A 17,113-nucleotide genomic window follows, 5' to 3' on the forward strand; every position below is an offset into this window, starting at 1 on the left:
GTAGGGTTCTGATTTACTGTTATTCACTGCTAGTTCATGATAGCAACTTCAGTTCCACATCATTTTGAAATAGCATCACCATATAATCTACTTTCAAAGTACTAGGTACTTCCAATAGCAGTATTCCGTGCAGTGTGACTTACATTATGACACAATGCCATATGAGTGGTTCACATTGCCTTTTCAACTAGCATTACAAGTCCAAATTAGCATTCTAACGAGCATTATATGACCGAATAACTAGCAATGCTAAAAGCATTTTGAGCTGAAATAACTAGCATTACCCGCCGAGGCCTACCTACAGCATCGTTCTACCATGTTGAACGGTGTTGGTCGTTTTGCTCTTATTCCACGATCATGGAGAGCACCATACGATGCGATCACACCACGTGGAAAACATGTAGAAAACAGTACATGGGTTCTTTAAAAAATCTGCAACTCCAGCCCGGGCTGGAGCGAGCCAGCCAGCCCGCAGTGAGTTTATATGCGCTGAACACACGCCAGCCCGTTGTGAGTATGCAGCAAACACACTACGACTGTAGTGTGCTGCCCCGGGCTGAAACGCAGGGCTGCAAGCCATACTCAGGTTATAAACCTAAAAACTTTTTTTTCTCACACAATAATCTTCTGCTGATTTCTTTTCGCGCTGTGGCACATGCTTGGTGTGTTGTATCACCTCGTTTCTTATTCCTGTTTTTCACATTTTTAGCTGTCCATATCAAAGTATTTTGCAAGTAGTTCCCCTTCCATTTTAATGTAAATCATGCATGTCGACAAATAAACAGTGCTCACTGCACGTCCTTCTTGTTGCTGTACAAAAAGCTTCATAGATTTTCAAGACAATATCGGGAATCCTCTTTATAACTTCCCTCAAAAGGTAAAAGTACCTATTTTGTAGTGTGAACGCAGTGTCGACACCATAATAATACAACTCTGGCCCGGGCTGGTCTGTTTATATGTGCTTTTTCTGGCCCGCCTAGCCGGGATCCCGGGTGCCTCGAGGCGGGTCCCGCCTCGCCGGGCCAGCCCGCTTGCCATGTTAACGCACCGGTGCACCAAAGGTTTTGTGTGGATTTGTGTACAACCCCGAGATCCCGTTGCAGGCGGGCTGGCCCGCCTGTCGACCAGCCCGGGCTGGAGCTGCACATAATCACCCCCTAAGGCTGTGTTTACATGAGAAATTTCAACCCGGGTCGAGTTCAGCCCGGGTTGAAAGTCTGTACGATAGACAAAAGAGGTGAGCGTTTACATGAAGACAGTTGACCCGGGTCAAATACTGATATGCCGCCAAAAGTCCACTTCTAGAGTCCTGTATGGTCACGTGAATCCGTTCGCGCGAAATTTGCAGTGCTGTTGAAACCTGGCGCGAGATACGCACAGAAGTACGTTTGTACGATTTTCTTGACCCGGGTTGATTTCAACCCTCCCCTTGGGGGGAGGGTTGAAATCAACCCGGGGCGAAATTTCAACCCGGGGCGAAATTTCAACCCGGGTCAAGCGCAGTGCGTCATGTAAACGCGCCATTCACTTTGTGCACATGGGGGGTTGAAATCTGACCCGGGTCGAACTCAACCCGGGTTGAAACGCTTCATGTAAACACAGCCTTAGACAGTCGCAGCCTCGCAGGTACTCCATATCGGGATCTAGTAGAGTACTTGAGGGTACGCTACAGTGCATGACACATCTAGATATGGCATGAATCATCAAAGGGATACCGTAACGGATAGTCTAGATCTATAAAGAGAAGAGTACAAAATTAATAAGAGAACAGGCATGCGCAATGGGTACACACATATACAAGACAACACTACACTCATGTCCGCATATTTCCCCCTTTTTTATTTTCCCAGTACAGTAGATATTGGTTATAACGTGCCCTTCTGATTTTTCACATGTTATCACTATGGCGCGTTCAGACTACCGTGAATCCCGTCAAACCGTGCATGCCGATAAACCGTGAAGGACATTCACACTACCGAACAAACTAACGTTACCGTGAAGTTTTCAGCTCTAACCGCGGCACTGACGGGATTTTCCCTTTTTTCCCAGCGCGCATGCAGCCTGAGCACTTTTTTACTGCCGGTAAAAGTTTACTGCCGCTGCAGCCGCGCCAGTAAAACTTTCCCACCGGTAACGTGCCGGTAATGTCACGTGATCAAATCACCTTGGCGACTTTCCCAATCGGTCACTTTTTATCGGTAGTCTGAACCAGGGAGTAGTACAATACCACTACTCCCTGGTCTTAACGCGCCCTAACCGGTATATCACTACAGGCGATTTTCAACTGCGCTCGTCATACATACACATTATCCATATAAAAATCGCTCTGTGAGCGGTTCTGAAAAACCTTTACTGGTGCTGCCCCGTCGTAAAAGTAAGAAATTAGAACTGGAGCATTTTCCCCCCAAATGCGAACAGATCCACCTAAATCGCGAATGACGGGACCCGAACGCACCAGTAGCACGAGGTCGGGAGGGCACAGGATCACAGCAATTATCATAGGGTGACACCACCACTACTATAGTGCAGTACATTGCACATTGTATCAGTGGCAGTGTATTGCTAGTACACGTACAATTATCGACGACCATGGCCAACGTCCCCATCTTCATCCACAGCTAGGAACCTCGTGCTACTGGTGCGTTCGGGTCCCGTCATTCGCGATTTAGGTGGATCTGTTCGCATTTGGGGGGAAAATGCTCCAGTTCTAATTTCTTACTTTTACGACGGGGCAGCACCAGTAAAGGTTTTTCAGAACCGCTCACAGAGCGATTTTTATATGGATAATTTCAGTTCTTTTTCCGTTCCCTCCCCACCCCAACCCCGAAGGTGAACATGATGAGCACGCGCGCGATGTACTGTATGTAGCCATGCGACTGCAATAACACACTGATACATACCAGCCCTCCCCACCTCGCTACCCCGCACACAGATACACAAACACGCGGGTGCACACGGCACACGCATGTGACCACGCACACATACGCACGTGCACACGACACAAACAGGAAATTCTTCATGTATAATGCCATGCAAAGCAGTGGTCACCGTACTTCAGGAAGTCAGATGTGAAACAAAATAATTCAACTACAGTCAACTTCGATAATAACGACTGCGGATATAACGACAATTCGCGAATAACGACAGAATTTCCATGTCCAGAGCAAAGTCCCATCCAACTGTAATACAATCATATAATGGGACTTCGGGTATAACGACACTTCGCAAATAAGGACACTTTTCTGATGCCCCGCCGAGTGTCGTTATACGTGAAGTTGACTGTACAATGTGTAGACAAGCTGACGGCTAAAGCACAACATAGCAAACATGACATTTGCTCAAGGATTGCAGTTTGCAGACCACGCCATGGAAGCAGCAAATACAGAATGTAATATCATACAAAGTGACAAGCAAGGAAGTGGCCACCATACACCAGAAACTTGCAGAAAGTCACATATCCAACAGATAGAGAAGTGAACAGCAATCTGGTACAGCCCACACAAGACAAAGCTGACCTGATACTCGTCCCAGGATCGTAAGTGGCAGATCCTTTTCAATGCATAACATGCAGGTGTACGTTACACGCATGGACAAAATCTGACCGTGTCGCCAGCACACAATGTCATCACAAGTATACCCCACAACTTACACACATGCACAGTAGAAGCACAATGAAAGCAATGGAAAAGTACGAGTGTGGTTGCTGAAGCATCTTCACACTTCAAATTCAGACTTCAATGTGGTCGTCACAGGATGATATACCTGCAAGATACAAGTGATGCAGAAAGAAAGCAGAAGGTCATGAGGCAGGCTATGAGACACCACAAACGGGTCACCTACATGTATGTTCAGGGCTAGTGCACTCACATGCAGAATTATCATATTCGAGCATTTCCCAAACTGAGAAGTGCAATGAAATCCACTTGCATGCAGAGGAGCAATTTTGCAGTGTGATGCGTAATTTGACACGATCTGCGATGCTGCGTGCGATGCAAACTCGCGCAAAATATCATTCACGGAATGACTGCAAGAGGTCAGTGATGCAACAAGAACCTGCGTTTGTCACCATGGCACTCGCATAGCCGGTACAACTGGTAAAAATGTGCAAGCAATTCATGAGTCTTTCGTCTCGCCTCCTCAGATAACCACTGCAAGGCTGCGACGACAACCTTCGGCCTGACAATGTGCTTCCAGACAATCTTCGCAAGATTTTTAGACAAGGTGCTTCCAGACAATCTTCGCACTGGTTGGTACACAGTTCACTATGATGTTTGTATTGTCAGCACACAAGTCATGCATGAGATGCGGGTTGTCGTCAAATGGCAATGGAAGGTGGAGTATTTTGTTCGTGGCACCTCACTCGCTTTGAATGCGGTCGACTGCCATGCTTTGTGTCTAGCTTGTAACATGTCTGGAAGGGTTCCACTTTTTGAATGAGTAATTTTTCGAATGAATTTAGTCGCGACAAGCACTGGGGTACAGGGTGAAGGTGCAAGTCATTGAGAACGCAAGATGGCGGCATGCTGTCTTTCTTCACGTACAGTTTGCAAACCCTGCAAATGAACATGGCGTCTGTAGCGTGCGACTGTACACCATTAACTATTGGCAAGACATACACACACACCTTAAACGTAACGAACTACAAGAATAGAGTGAGTACAATGCGCTGTCGACCTGATAACGTGTTGGAAGATAACAGGTATACCGTCCCACCGTAGGTCTACCCTTCATCATTCCTCATTCACCATCGCGCGATATCATGGCACACACTGGCAACATATCAAGGGATGCCTTACCGTCGCCTATAGGGGACGTCTTCGCAGCAATGTTTTTCGTCCTGCGCATACAGTCCGCCGACGCGACAGAGTTTACGGGCCCGTTCCAGTTGTAGAAGACATTCGATTCATCGGGCCAGTGCCGCAACAGGGCCGTGGGCACACAGGGGCAGAGGAAAGACATTGTGAGTGGACAATAAATATGCAGTGGCAAGTGCCATGAATGTCAAGTTCTCATTTCTAATTGAGCTATTACTTACAGTCCTGCCATTGCTCGCTCGTCCTGATTCCTCCTCGTTCGTCTGTGTCCACTTCTGCCGTTCTCCTCCCCGTCACAGCGTCAGGCGGACGGGACAGCGTTTACGGGGCCGTTCCAGTTGCAGAAGACATTCATCAATGGCACTTTGCGGTACGGGGGTACCGGAAGGAGTTCGCACCATGTCTCCAAAGGCCTAGAACGGACGTCTCTGCAGCAATATTTTTCGTCCTGCGCATTCAGCCCGCCGACGCGACAGCGTTTACGGGGTCGTTCCACTTGCAAAAGACATTCATCGATCATCAATGGCACTTTGCGGTACGGGGGTGCCGGAAGGAGTTCCCACGATGTCTCCAAAGGCCTAGAGCGGACATCTTTGCAGCAATTATTTTTGCCCTGCGCATTCAGTCCGCCTACGCGACAGCGTTTCCGGGGCGTTCCAGGTGCAGAAGACATTCATCAATGGCACTTTGCGGTACGGGGTACGGAAAGGGGCCTCCTCGTTCCACTTCGTCGACTTCTGCAGTTCTCCTTCCCGTCAGGGGTACCGAAAGGGGCCTCCTCGTTCGTCTTCGTCGACTTCTGCATTGCACATTGGCACAAAGCAGACCGCTGACGGGGTCACGTGTCAACAAAGTAACAACAAAGTATCGACAACGTGTCGACCACGTGTATAGCGGTACACTCAGCGGTACACTAATTCTAGTTTGCTTTAGTTCTGCAGTAGAATTATACTAGGAACTGTTGCTTCTGTACATGCACCCTAGTCCCAGGTCATCACCAGTATCGTTTCCTAACACTTTCCACTCCTGCCACCCATTGCAGTGGGAGCAAGGAGTCTTCTGTAAATCTACTTAGTAAGTTTCGGCCTGTGAAGTACTTCACCTGCTGCTTTCGTCCGTCAGTATCCGCTGCACATTGCCAACGCCTTGATCTCCGCTTCTGGCAACTCTATTTTTATGTATATTTTTTATCTCGTAGTGTGTAGTTCTTTTTGTTGGGCTGATAGAAGGGCTATGCCAGGATCATGGGCTTTTCGGCTACATTCGGCTCTCTTTTTATATCCAACTGTTTTTGTTGCAGCCGACTCCAGTGCATCCCTCACACCTCCGAAACGTGCCTCAGCTGAAACAGTTCCCTGCTGCGTTTGTTGCGTTGCCAGTGATTTGTCTACCTCCTCCTGGAATTGACAACAGACCTGGGGGTTCTGAGTAAACATCGAGGTGTTGAAGCTACGCTTAGTTGTCTGGTTTCCCTTCCGCCAGATTGGAAATAACGCACGAAGCTGCAGTGTGGCAATGACTATTCTGTGATCCGTTGGTGTCTCGCAGCCTGCATAGCTACGTGCATTACACAGCAGTGGCTTGTGTTGCGTACGGCAAAGAACAAAATCGATCTGGTTGTAGACAGGTTGTGGGCCAACTTCTCCACTCCCAGGTCGCCGCCAACCTGTCCATGTAGTGCGGTGGCTCTGGCGGTGTTGAAAAGCTGTGTTGGCCAAGAAGGCATCATTTTCAATTGACCATTCCAACATGTGTTGTCCGTTATCATTTCTGGCGCCTCTGCTGAAGGAGCCTAGCCATTTACTTTCATCAGCTCTCTTACGAATTCCAACTTTGCTGTTGAAGTCTCCAGCGATGAAGCATAGAACTCCGCTTCTCGTTGTATCTTTCCATACAGTCGACAAGGCGCTGTAGAACTCCTCTCTCAGCGATGGGTTCTCTTCACAGGAAACAGCGGTAGGGCCATATGCACTTATGACACGTACCGTGTTGTGAGTTGGTTTACAATTACTATTATTTTTGTTGCAAGGGAAAACAAATTCCGCAACACCAATTCTCTCACCAACGCTCCAGTATCTTGACAGGAACGGGTCAAGACGAGGAGCGACGACAATGCCTACTCCTCGCTGATATCCATGGTCCTGAGCGAACGTTATGAGCCGGTACCCCAGCGGTAACACGGTACAATTTGCTTCACAATTTTTTGTTTCTTGGACTGCACAAACATCAACTCGATACCGCTTCAGGTCTCGTTCGAGCGAGTGCCTCTTCCATGGCGCAGTGAGTCCTCGTACGTTGAACGTAGCGACACTAAACTCATTGTTTAGCCCAAACCGTTGTGCAGACTGTTGTGGAAGATCCGAGCAGGAACCTCCATCCATGGCCGTCACCCCATGGTCCAAAAACACATTAGTGGCAAGGAGTATCCATGCAGCAGCCCTCATTAGTGATAGTAACCAGTACACAATCGTGTAAAGTAAAACTCCAGTACAACATATCCCCAATGAATACGCTATAACATATGTGTGTACGCTATAGTAGAGGTACCATATATCCAAGGGCATATGAGTGGTACAGTCTGATGAAGGATGCCACAAAACAGTGCAATTTATATATCAAGGTATGAAGTATCCAGGATACTTCACCGTTTATACTCAAGTTTCACTGTACTTACCACTAGCACAAAAAATGAAGCTCCCATCCTCTCTACTGTTCTCTAGTGTGGCAGACAGCATTCCTGTTGCGGATTTCTGGAAATCTACAACCAACCTAATGAGGGAGTCAGCCAAAGAGGTTGTTGGACACATGAGACGCTCAAATCGTGGCACTCTGATAAAAGAAAGTGCGGAAATTCAAGAACTATCCCGAGAGCAAAGTCGGCTCAGGGTTCTGATAGACTCTGGGCCAAGCAACGCAGCAGAGCTAAGGAAAGCAAGAAATCAAGTTCTCCATAAAATCAGAAACACCCAGCTTTCAGAAGCCAATGATCGCCTCGACAAAATTGCTGAACAAATCGATAACGCTCCTGATTCGGTGAAGATGTTTCAGGCGGCGAAGGCCCTGAAACGGAAGTCTGCAGATAGTTCGGTGAAGGTTGAGTCTACCGACGGTGAAGTTGTTGCCCAGAGCCAGGAAAAAGCGGACATAATCGCGGCGCACTTTCGACAGCAGTTCTATTCTGCGCTGATATCAACAGCCGAACGCCCAACGCCCCATAAGTTGGAGGTTCCAGTGGCCATTGCTGAGGTGAGCCGAGCCCTTCAGCGGTTGAAGAACCAAAAGGCCTGTGGAGAGGACCTGGTACATGGAGAGCTGCTGAAATATGGCGCAGAATATACCGGTCCTATAGTTGCAGATCTCCTGAATACCAGCATCACCCGAGGCCTAGACTTCTCGAGCGTCGTCGGCCCAGGCGTCCTAATCCCGTTGGCCAAACCAAACAAACCCCGCGGACCACTCACGAGTTTGAGACCGATAGTCCTACTCAATACAATAGGGAAAGTATTCTCACTCGTGATACTGGCACGGATATCAACAGCAGTGTCAGAATTTCTGGGACCCACCTCGTCGGGATTTCGAGCTGCAAGGGGAACGAGTGATGTCGTGTTCACCCAACGTTGGTTATCGGCCAAGTCACAGAGGTACGTGTGGGAGTGTCATGCCTTGGGGCTAGACATGTCAAAGGCATTTGACACCATCAACAGAGCCAAGCTCCTGGATGTTATGAGCTCGTTCCTTGGCCGCGATGAAGTCCACATGATACAGCATCTTCTGTATGGCACCACCATATCTGTTCGTATGTGCAGCTCCACTTCCAAGGCATTCCATACCACCATCGGCACGCCCCAGGGGGACAGTCTAAGTCCCGTGCTGTTCGTCTGTTACCTTGAAGCCGCCCTGCAAGAATGTCGCCCAAGACTCCCACAGCGACCTATAACTGATGGAGGCATCCCTCCAGAAACCGGGTACGCTGATGACATAACGTTCCACTCTACCAGTAAACCTTGGCTCGAGGAATCATTACCCATCATATCCTCGACACTGCAGTCTTGGAACCTAAAAGTAAATGAGCAAAAAACGGAATGGGTGCACTTTACGTCAGGCGATTCATCCTGGCGGAGCATCAGGCAGCTTGGCTCTCTTATGGGGGGCGCTGAGGATATCGACAGGCGGATTTCGCTGGCATCCCAGGCATACGGTAGTATGTTCAGCCTCTGGCTGCGGCGCAAGCATGTGTCAGAAAGGTCCAGGCTCAAGCTGTACAGCTCGCTTGTGCTGCCTGTCCTCCTTTACAACTGTGAGACTTGGGGAGTAACCCAGGCAGTCTTTCAGCGACTGGACTGTTTTCACCGCCGACAGCTCAGAAACCTGGTGGGAGTGCGATATCCAGACAGAATTACGAATGATGATCTGTATTCCAGATGTGACTCGCAGCCACTGTCGGAGCTTGTTGCCAAGCGACGCCGTAGCCTCACTGGCCATGTGCTGAGGATGAGTGAGCAGTCACCCCCTTGCGATGTCCTGCTATTTTCAAGCGGGGTCACGTGGACGAAGGGGCCGTCCCGCGGCTACTCTCCCTACCACCGTCATGAAGGACCTGGCAGGGCACGACATTCCTTTGAAGAATGCCAGCGACCTAGAAGGAGTGCGAGCATTTGCTGCAGACAAGTCGAAATGGAGATCAGACATTGTTTATGGATGAGTTTTTTGTTGACTGAAGACAGAAGCGGACTTGGCTTAATTTCAGTGTATTCTCATGCATTGTTCTTTGGCCTTTGTATGCGTGCTGTGGTATTATTATTATTATTATTATTATTATTATACTACTAGCACCCCCCCCCCCCCCCCCTCTCCATCCACCAACACAACACATCTCATGAAAATCACTGAATAGCATGGGATATGGTCAACAACATACTAAGTACATGTATGGGTGAGTGATTGAGCTACACAGCTATATACAGGCTGCCACCGACACAAAATCCGTAACCATTGAGCCCTGGTGGAAAACACAAAGAGCAGCATTTCGCAATGGCACGATGGTGCTGCTGCTGCTGCTGTGCTTGACCCCGGGAAGTGTGGCCAGACACACAGGAAGTGAGTTTCTAGCTTTCAGAGAACAGGCAGTGCCAGGCGGGCGGCACTCACTCTCCTTTTACAGACGCTGACAGGCTGTTGGATATTGCCATGCACTTGCTTTGCCTGCTGATTTAGTAAGTACATAACTAACCTAAGTAACTACTCTAGCTACTCTAGTGTTCACTCTGCATATCACAGCATCCAAAATACGTTGCATCACTTTGCAACAACTGTGGCTAGCAGTACAAGCATTAGGCTATTTTATCATGATAAGTACACACAGTACCGGTTGAGGGAGTTGAAAAGGGAAGAGACAGTACATGCTCGAAGCATGGTGTCCTGAGCACGCTTTGCTTACCATTTGGTGACCACTTGACACAGGTAGCGGCACGGTTGATACGCAGCAACACCAACATTGGCTTCCAGGTGCCATCGTCCTGCTGGGTCCACACGTAGGCATTACGATCCTGTCGAGGAGGACACAGAGGGAGAAATTGAGGAGTTAGCAAAGAGAGGCTGCCATGCATGTGAAAGAAAGAGAGACCGGCTCCTGTTCATGTCGTATGATGATCATGTACATGTACAAACAGGCTCGTAGTCTTCAATTGAGCACAAATTACCAGGCCGTACCAAGCGGCATTTCCACGGCCACCATCGTCCTTGAGGCCTGGAAAGCTACACCTGCCTGCAACCGAAAATGATTTGCTCACAGTCATACATTTACAGAGGCTTGGGTACTGATATCTTGTAGGCTGCATGCCTCCTGGGTAGTGGGCACATTCTTATGCTCTGTGTGACATCCGTGGGCCAGGAAATCAACTGCTAGTGTGGCCAACACTTGTCTCCGACAAAGCCAGGACACTGAGAGCCCAGTCAGTGACCGCTTCTGCTGCTGGATCAACGAGCGCAGCTCTTCCTGATAAACTGCCACCGGCACGATTGCGGATTGGTAGGTTGAACTTACCACTGAACTCGACTCTCCTAGTACAGCTAACATGTGTCGTTTATGCACTCAGCCATCCATGCTTCCCGACTCGGACGCTGGAAAGTTCGGTTTCACCCTACGCACTTCATGTCTTGAAGTTGAACGGACCGCAACGGCATATTTACAGGTCCGACCAACGAAAGCTCTTCTAAATCTTCTTCACTTCGTCCTCAGTTCGAACGAACTCAGCTCATTGCATACGGCTGTGTAGTGGAATGATGGCAAAGCCCCTGTGACCAGGTGACCCAACCCAAGCGGCCACACAACCAAGACGTTTTATTTAGCTTACATTTGTCACTACAAGGAAAAAAGAGAACTAACCAAAAGCCATGATCTCGGAACTACTAGTAGTAGTAGTACTTCACTTGACCTAAACCGGAACTAAATCGTACTCGCACGGTACGCAGCGCAGACTGCACGTACAGCAGAACATAACCATGATAACGCGACGCAGCTTGGAAAGCCAGCTAGCTAGCTATGTATGAAACAACGGACCGCAAGCATGACAGCGGGAAATGCAAAGGCCAGTCGGCAACAGGACACAATGACGATTTATGCTATTGGGTATCATTCATGGCTAGACCTAACACTGTATGCACGTGACATGTCGCCAAGCTATTGTTCTAACCAGAGGAGTAATTGTCACCTTCAGCAGCATGGATCTAAGAGTAAGACTAAGACTGTATTCATCATCACACCTCCACCAGGTGACAAGTCTCTTTACGAGCAAGGACCGGAATACACTCGAAACGCTGTGAAAGGAAAAACCTATAGTATTTAGGAACACAACCTAGAATAATAGAACCACAGAACAAATGAACTACTGCACACCATCAGCTCCACACTCACGGAGCATACCTCCTTGGGGCTCTCAATGTATCTCGATTCCGGAGGCTTCGTCCAACTGGCTGATCATCTTCAGCAATCGGCAGGTCAAAGGCAATGGGCAGTTCGCCATTGCTGCTAGAACTGGCCTCCACCTGGTCGACTTCCGTTGACTCTGACTCAGCCTCGCCTGGATCCATCTTCAACAGATCAACATTCACGATCTTCGTGCCACCGCGACCGTGCGCAACGACGACCGTTGAGGATGCCACCACTGCCTCGACCACCCAACCACGCTCGTAGGGAGGCTGGCGCTTCTGCCGTCGGTCTTGGCGTCGCAACAGTACTGGATCTCCGGGCTGATAGGGACAGGCGACGCGAGATCTCGATTCATCAATGGAGTCAGCTTGCGATAACTGGCCGTCTAAATAATCCCACACCCGGGCCGTCTGCATCTTCAGCTTGTCCACCCAAGCGCTCTCAGATAGCTCGCTGCCGGACCTCTCCACCACCAGGCGCTTCGGCTTCCAGCCATACATCGCCTCGGCCGGGCTGATACGAGTGACACTATGCGGGCGTACACAGTACTTGAATAGCAGCAGATCAAGAGCCGCTTTCCAATCATCCTCTTCCTCCAACACCTTCCGAATCAAAGTGAGGAGCGTACGATTGAACCGCTCTACCGTGCCTTGACTCTGCGGGTGACGAACTGCACCATGCTGCACTCGAACCCCAAACGCCGCAAACAAAGCCGACACGATAGCGTTGACAAACTCGGTGCCGTTGTCGCAGCGCACAATCTCTGGTGGGCCCCACCGGGCACAGATGGACAGAAAGGCATCAGCAACACTTCGTGCATCGTGCCGGGGCAATGGAACGACTTCAGCCCATTTGGTAAATGCGTCCACACACACCAGGACGCAGTGGAACCTGCCATCACGACTGCCGCCGAGCTCCATGGTGTCGATGAACACGGTGTTCCACGGACCAGATGGCATGGCAGACCTCGTAGCTGGAACACTCTCGCCACGCTGCGGACTGGCAACAGCACAGGCCTGACACTTGCCAACAAAGTCCTGGCACTTTGCTGCCATTGAGGGAAAGAAGCACCGGCATTGCAGAAACCGCCAGGTTCCCTCCCAACCGGCGTGTCCAGTCTGAAGATGGGCTGCGCGCAACACTCTCTCCTCCAGAGACTCTGGGACTACTGGAATGACTTCTTCTTCACCAGTCGGCACCTTGAAGCTCCTCATCAGGACACCGTCGGCAACACAGAGTTGATTCTGGATCTTCTTGTAGCCAGCAGCGACAACTTCCTGTTCAGCTGTCTTCGCTGCAATCACCGCTGTGATGGCCGCATCACCTTCCTGTTCGCTGGCTATCTCTTGGAGCGACACAGGGCCAAGAGCAGATGGATCGATGCAGGCACCAGACACGCCGACGTCGAACTCGCCGACGCCTGACTGACCTTTCCAGTACTGGACGAGCTTCTCGGGAACTCTAGTCAGCTCGTCTGCCTTGTTGCTGGCAGATGGAACCCACTCCAGATCAACGCTGAGGTCAGCCGCTTTGATCAAGTCATCGATGATTTGGAGTCGCCGGTGAACCACCACCTTGTTCAGCCCACTGACTTTGATTCGCTTCAAGTGGCCGAAAAGCGAGCTCAGCCAGCCATGAACGGTCTTGGAGTCGGTCAAGACCTTCACCTTGCGCACATTCCACTCAACCGCCAAACTCAGGCCCTTGATGACCGCCTCGAGCTCTGATAGGTTGATGTGGCGCGTGTCGTTCTTCAGTCTCAGCCAGCATTGGTCCTCTACCACTCGGCCGTCGACTTCCAGGGCCACGCCATAGGCGATACTCGAGGCATCACACCAGATCTTCCAGGAGTGTTCCTCGCCGCTTGGGACGCTCCAAGCACCATGAACTGGGTCTTCCTTCAGCACTCGAGCCATGACGTCACGACACAACACCTGCAACTCTTCTGGAACCGGCTCATCCCATGCATCAGTCAGACAGGCCAAACGACGGAGCCAGCTTGACATCGGCCGCAGCCAGCGACACACAGGATAATGCGCCGTCAGGGCGCCACACCAGCGAAAGATGCTACGCTTCGTCAGCACAGCAGGAATATCAATGGATGTCGGGTCACGACGATCCCATCGCAGCTGGTCTCCCTCAGCATCAATCTTCAGGCCAAGCACGCACGCCTCCTCAAGCTTCACAGGCGGCTTCGTTGGTAGACCATACCGTTGCAGAGAGGCAGCCAGCTCCTTGGTCTGATGGCGTGGTGTCAGGATGTCATCCACATAGTTGTCAGTTGCCGGAAAGTCCTTCGTAACCCACCGGACAATAGCATCCATGACTTTTGGTGCGATTGAAAGGCCGAATCCCATGCACTGCATGACAAACTTCTGACCTTTCCAAGCCACCACCTGAAACCGCTGCAAGGCAGGCTGTACACGCACGTTCAGGAAGGCTTTCCGAATATCCAGGATATCCATAGCATCGCCGCACTGGCGCCATTTCCGAAGCTTCTCTTCACATGCTGGTGCATCCAGGCCCGGATGAGACACAATGAGACTGTTCAGCGCGCGATAATCCAGACAGGGGCGGACCGGAGTGGACACTTTGTGCTCTTGACACACTGCCAGCAGAGGCAAAACACCGCCAATCTCGCCGTGCGAGCCTTCGTCATAAGGAACTAGCCATCCTTGATCAATCCAGTTTTGGACCTCGGTGACGAACTTCACCTCCTGATCATCCGATAATCCTTGGCGGGAATACTCGCCGATGCCTGTACCGATAGGTGAACTTGGAGCAGTTCCGTCGCACCATTTCCAAGTGACTTCCCAGAAGCCTTTCTCGGGGTCGAACATCACTTCACAGTCACTCATCTCCAACGTGACCTTGTCTCCATCCTGTCGGACCTGAACGTGGCGTGGCAAGTGCTCTTCATTGCTGATCATACTCTCGACTGCAGCCACGACTGGCCTCGTTCCGAACACAGCACCAGTTAGCCGGCCGTTACTCTCTGAATACTCCAGAGCAACACCACCGGCCGATGAGATCACATCAAGACCAATCAGCATGTCAGAGCGAACCACGTCCAGAGAATCAACTACCAGAAACTTGGCCTTGATTTTCGGCAGGTACACATTGTTGTCATCACGGGAGACAGTCAGCTCCACAGTGCCAGTGATATCGAGTGAGTTGCCGTTAATAGCCGTGATCATGTCCTCACCCGACGGCTTGCAGACAGGCACAGACAGTGTACGCACCGCAGCAGAAGACACTAGGGAGCGACTCGAGCAAGAGTCAATGGCTGCCTTCAGCCTGGTCTGCTCTCCATTGACCGACACGAAGACTTTCGGCAGGCCACCACGACGCCTGGCAACGAGGGCAAGACATGCATCATCTTCGCACTCTGCAGCAGCGACATCTGGTGATACTGCAAATGCATTGGCACCTGCACCAGGAGTCCTGCCACTCACTTGTCCTTCGGATTTGGCCTCAGGACAGTGCCTCTTGATGTGACCAAATCGCTTACATCTGAAACACTGCACCTTCTTCTTCTTGGGGCAGTCCCTCCTCAGGTGGCCAGTTTCTCCGCACAGGTAGCACACTCTGCTGTCTCCTGGCTCGGGTCCCACGGCAGACGCGCTGACACCAGGCTCATCCGCCACTGCAAGGAGAGCACGTGCTTGCTTCATCAGCTGTGTCATCGTGGGATCCCCACTAGCCGCCGCGCTGAGGCGCAGCTGATTTGCAAATCAACGAGGCAGACCTGACAAGAACTGCTCGACGAGCACCGGGTCTTTTCCATCTGCTGCTTCCTTGTGGCCACTACGCGTCAACAAAAGGCGCAAGTCAGATGCATAAACATCAACAGTTTCATCTTCCCGCTTCCGACGTCGCACAAACTGGGAGTACGCCTCCCTCGACGAGCAGGCGAACGACTCCTCAAGCCGTGCCTTCACCTTATCCTCGTCCTCCTGATCCGCAGTAGCCATTTGTCTCCACACCGTAAAGGCATCGCCAGATAGATACAGAGGCACATGCGCCATTCGCTCCTTGCCTGTGCTCCATTTCTGAATTTTTCCCACGACCTGGAACTTCTGCCAGAACTCTTCCAAGTCCTCCTGGCCACTAAATGCGCGCAACGCGCCTTCTGCTTTCGCCATCCTTAGTTCCTCCCCGCAGTCCCGGGTTTCGGCACCAGAAACTGTAGTGGAATGATGGCAAAGCCCCTGTGACCAGGTGACCCAACCCAAGCGGCCACACAACCAAGACGTTTTATTTAGCTTACATTTGTCACTACAAGGAAAAAAGAGAACTAACCAAAAGCCATGATCTCGGAGCTACTAGTAGTAGTAGTACTTCACTTGACCTAAACCGGAACTAAATCGTACCCGCACGGTACGCAGCGCAGACTGCACGTACAGCAGAACATAACCATGATAACGCGACGCAGCTTGGAAAGCCAGCTAGCTAGCTATGTATAAAACAACGGACCGCAAGCATGACAGCGGGAAATGCAAAGGCCAGTCGGCAACAGGACACAATGACGATTTATGCTATTGGGTATCATTCATGGCTAGACCTAACACTGTATGCACGTGACATGTCGCCAAGCTATTGTTCTAACCAGAGGAGTAATTGTCACCTTCAGCAGCATGGATCTAAGAGTAAGACTAAGACTGTATTCATCATCAGCTTCAATAACTGATCAGATAATGAGCTCTCAAATGTACAACTCCCCAGCAACAACTAGTGTTCCACAAACTGTTCAGATTCAGAAGTCGCCACAAAGGGGAATCCTTTCAAATCTAATCAAGCTCTCATACTTACATCTCCACAGGTGACGATCTGGTTTGACTTGGGTGCCCAATCCACACCACGCACACGCTGTCCGTCCTATACACCAAATACACACGCACAGACGATCAGTCCACTACTACCTCTATTGCATGATACAAACCCAAGGTGAGAACAAGTCCGACTTACTCCCTTCAAAACATGCTTCAGTTCGAAAGTCTTTCCAACCTTCTGATAGATGTTCACCTCAGTAGAATTAGGTGGCAAAGCAATTTGAGTTCTGTCCCCATTCCAGGCGTGGCAGGCGATGGGAACCTGGTCGCAAAGATCCAAAACCTCCGGCATTGTTGCGATTGGAAGTGTCTTGTCGAAAACAACAACACACAAGATCTGACCACTCTGTTCAGCCGATCTGGCAGTCGTCTCTTTTGCGGTGCGGGGCGCGATCGAGAGAGCAACAAAGCTGACTGGAATACAGTGAACCTGTTTCACGTGATTGATACCATAGTTACAACTAATCAGAAGTAAACGCTGATCACCAAATTCGATGTGAGTATTTGAAAAACCTGCGCGTTTTTACAACTCCAGGGCA

General features: G+C 50.3%; 1 protein-coding gene and 1 long non-coding RNA gene across 2 annotated transcripts; both read right to left on the bottom strand.

Annotated features, from left to right (window-relative positions):
- Positions 1–3,021: 3,021 nt before the first annotated feature.
- Positions 3,022–6,496, bottom strand: LOC135814111 (uncharacterized). Its single transcript, XR_010553152.1, has 2 exons — positions 4,797–6,496; positions 3,022–3,762 (listed from the first exon to the last, which is right to left on the bottom strand). It is a non-coding gene; the product is annotated as an uncharacterized LOC135814111 (long non-coding RNA).
- A 3,186-nt stretch (positions 6,497–9,682) lies between these two features.
- Positions 9,683–16,978, bottom strand: LOC135806863 (actin-related protein 2/3 complex subunit 1A-like). The gene is made up of 3 exons (XM_065321037.1): positions 16,711–16,978; positions 16,555–16,620; positions 9,683–10,360 (listed from the first exon to the last, which is right to left on the bottom strand). The coding sequence occupies exons 1-3, from the start codon at positions 16,864–16,866 to the stop codon at positions 10,145–10,147; spliced, it is 438 nt and encodes a 145-aa protein (XP_065177109.1). The 5' UTR covers positions 16,867–16,978; the 3' UTR covers positions 9,683–10,144.
- Positions 16,979–17,113: the final 135 nt, after the last annotated feature.

Source organism: Sycon ciliatum, chromosome 1 (assembly GCF_964019385.1).
Source record: "Sycon ciliatum chromosome 1, ocSycCili1.1, whole genome shotgun sequence".
NCBI lineage: Eukaryota > Metazoa > Porifera > Calcarea > Leucosolenida > Sycettidae > Sycon > Sycon ciliatum.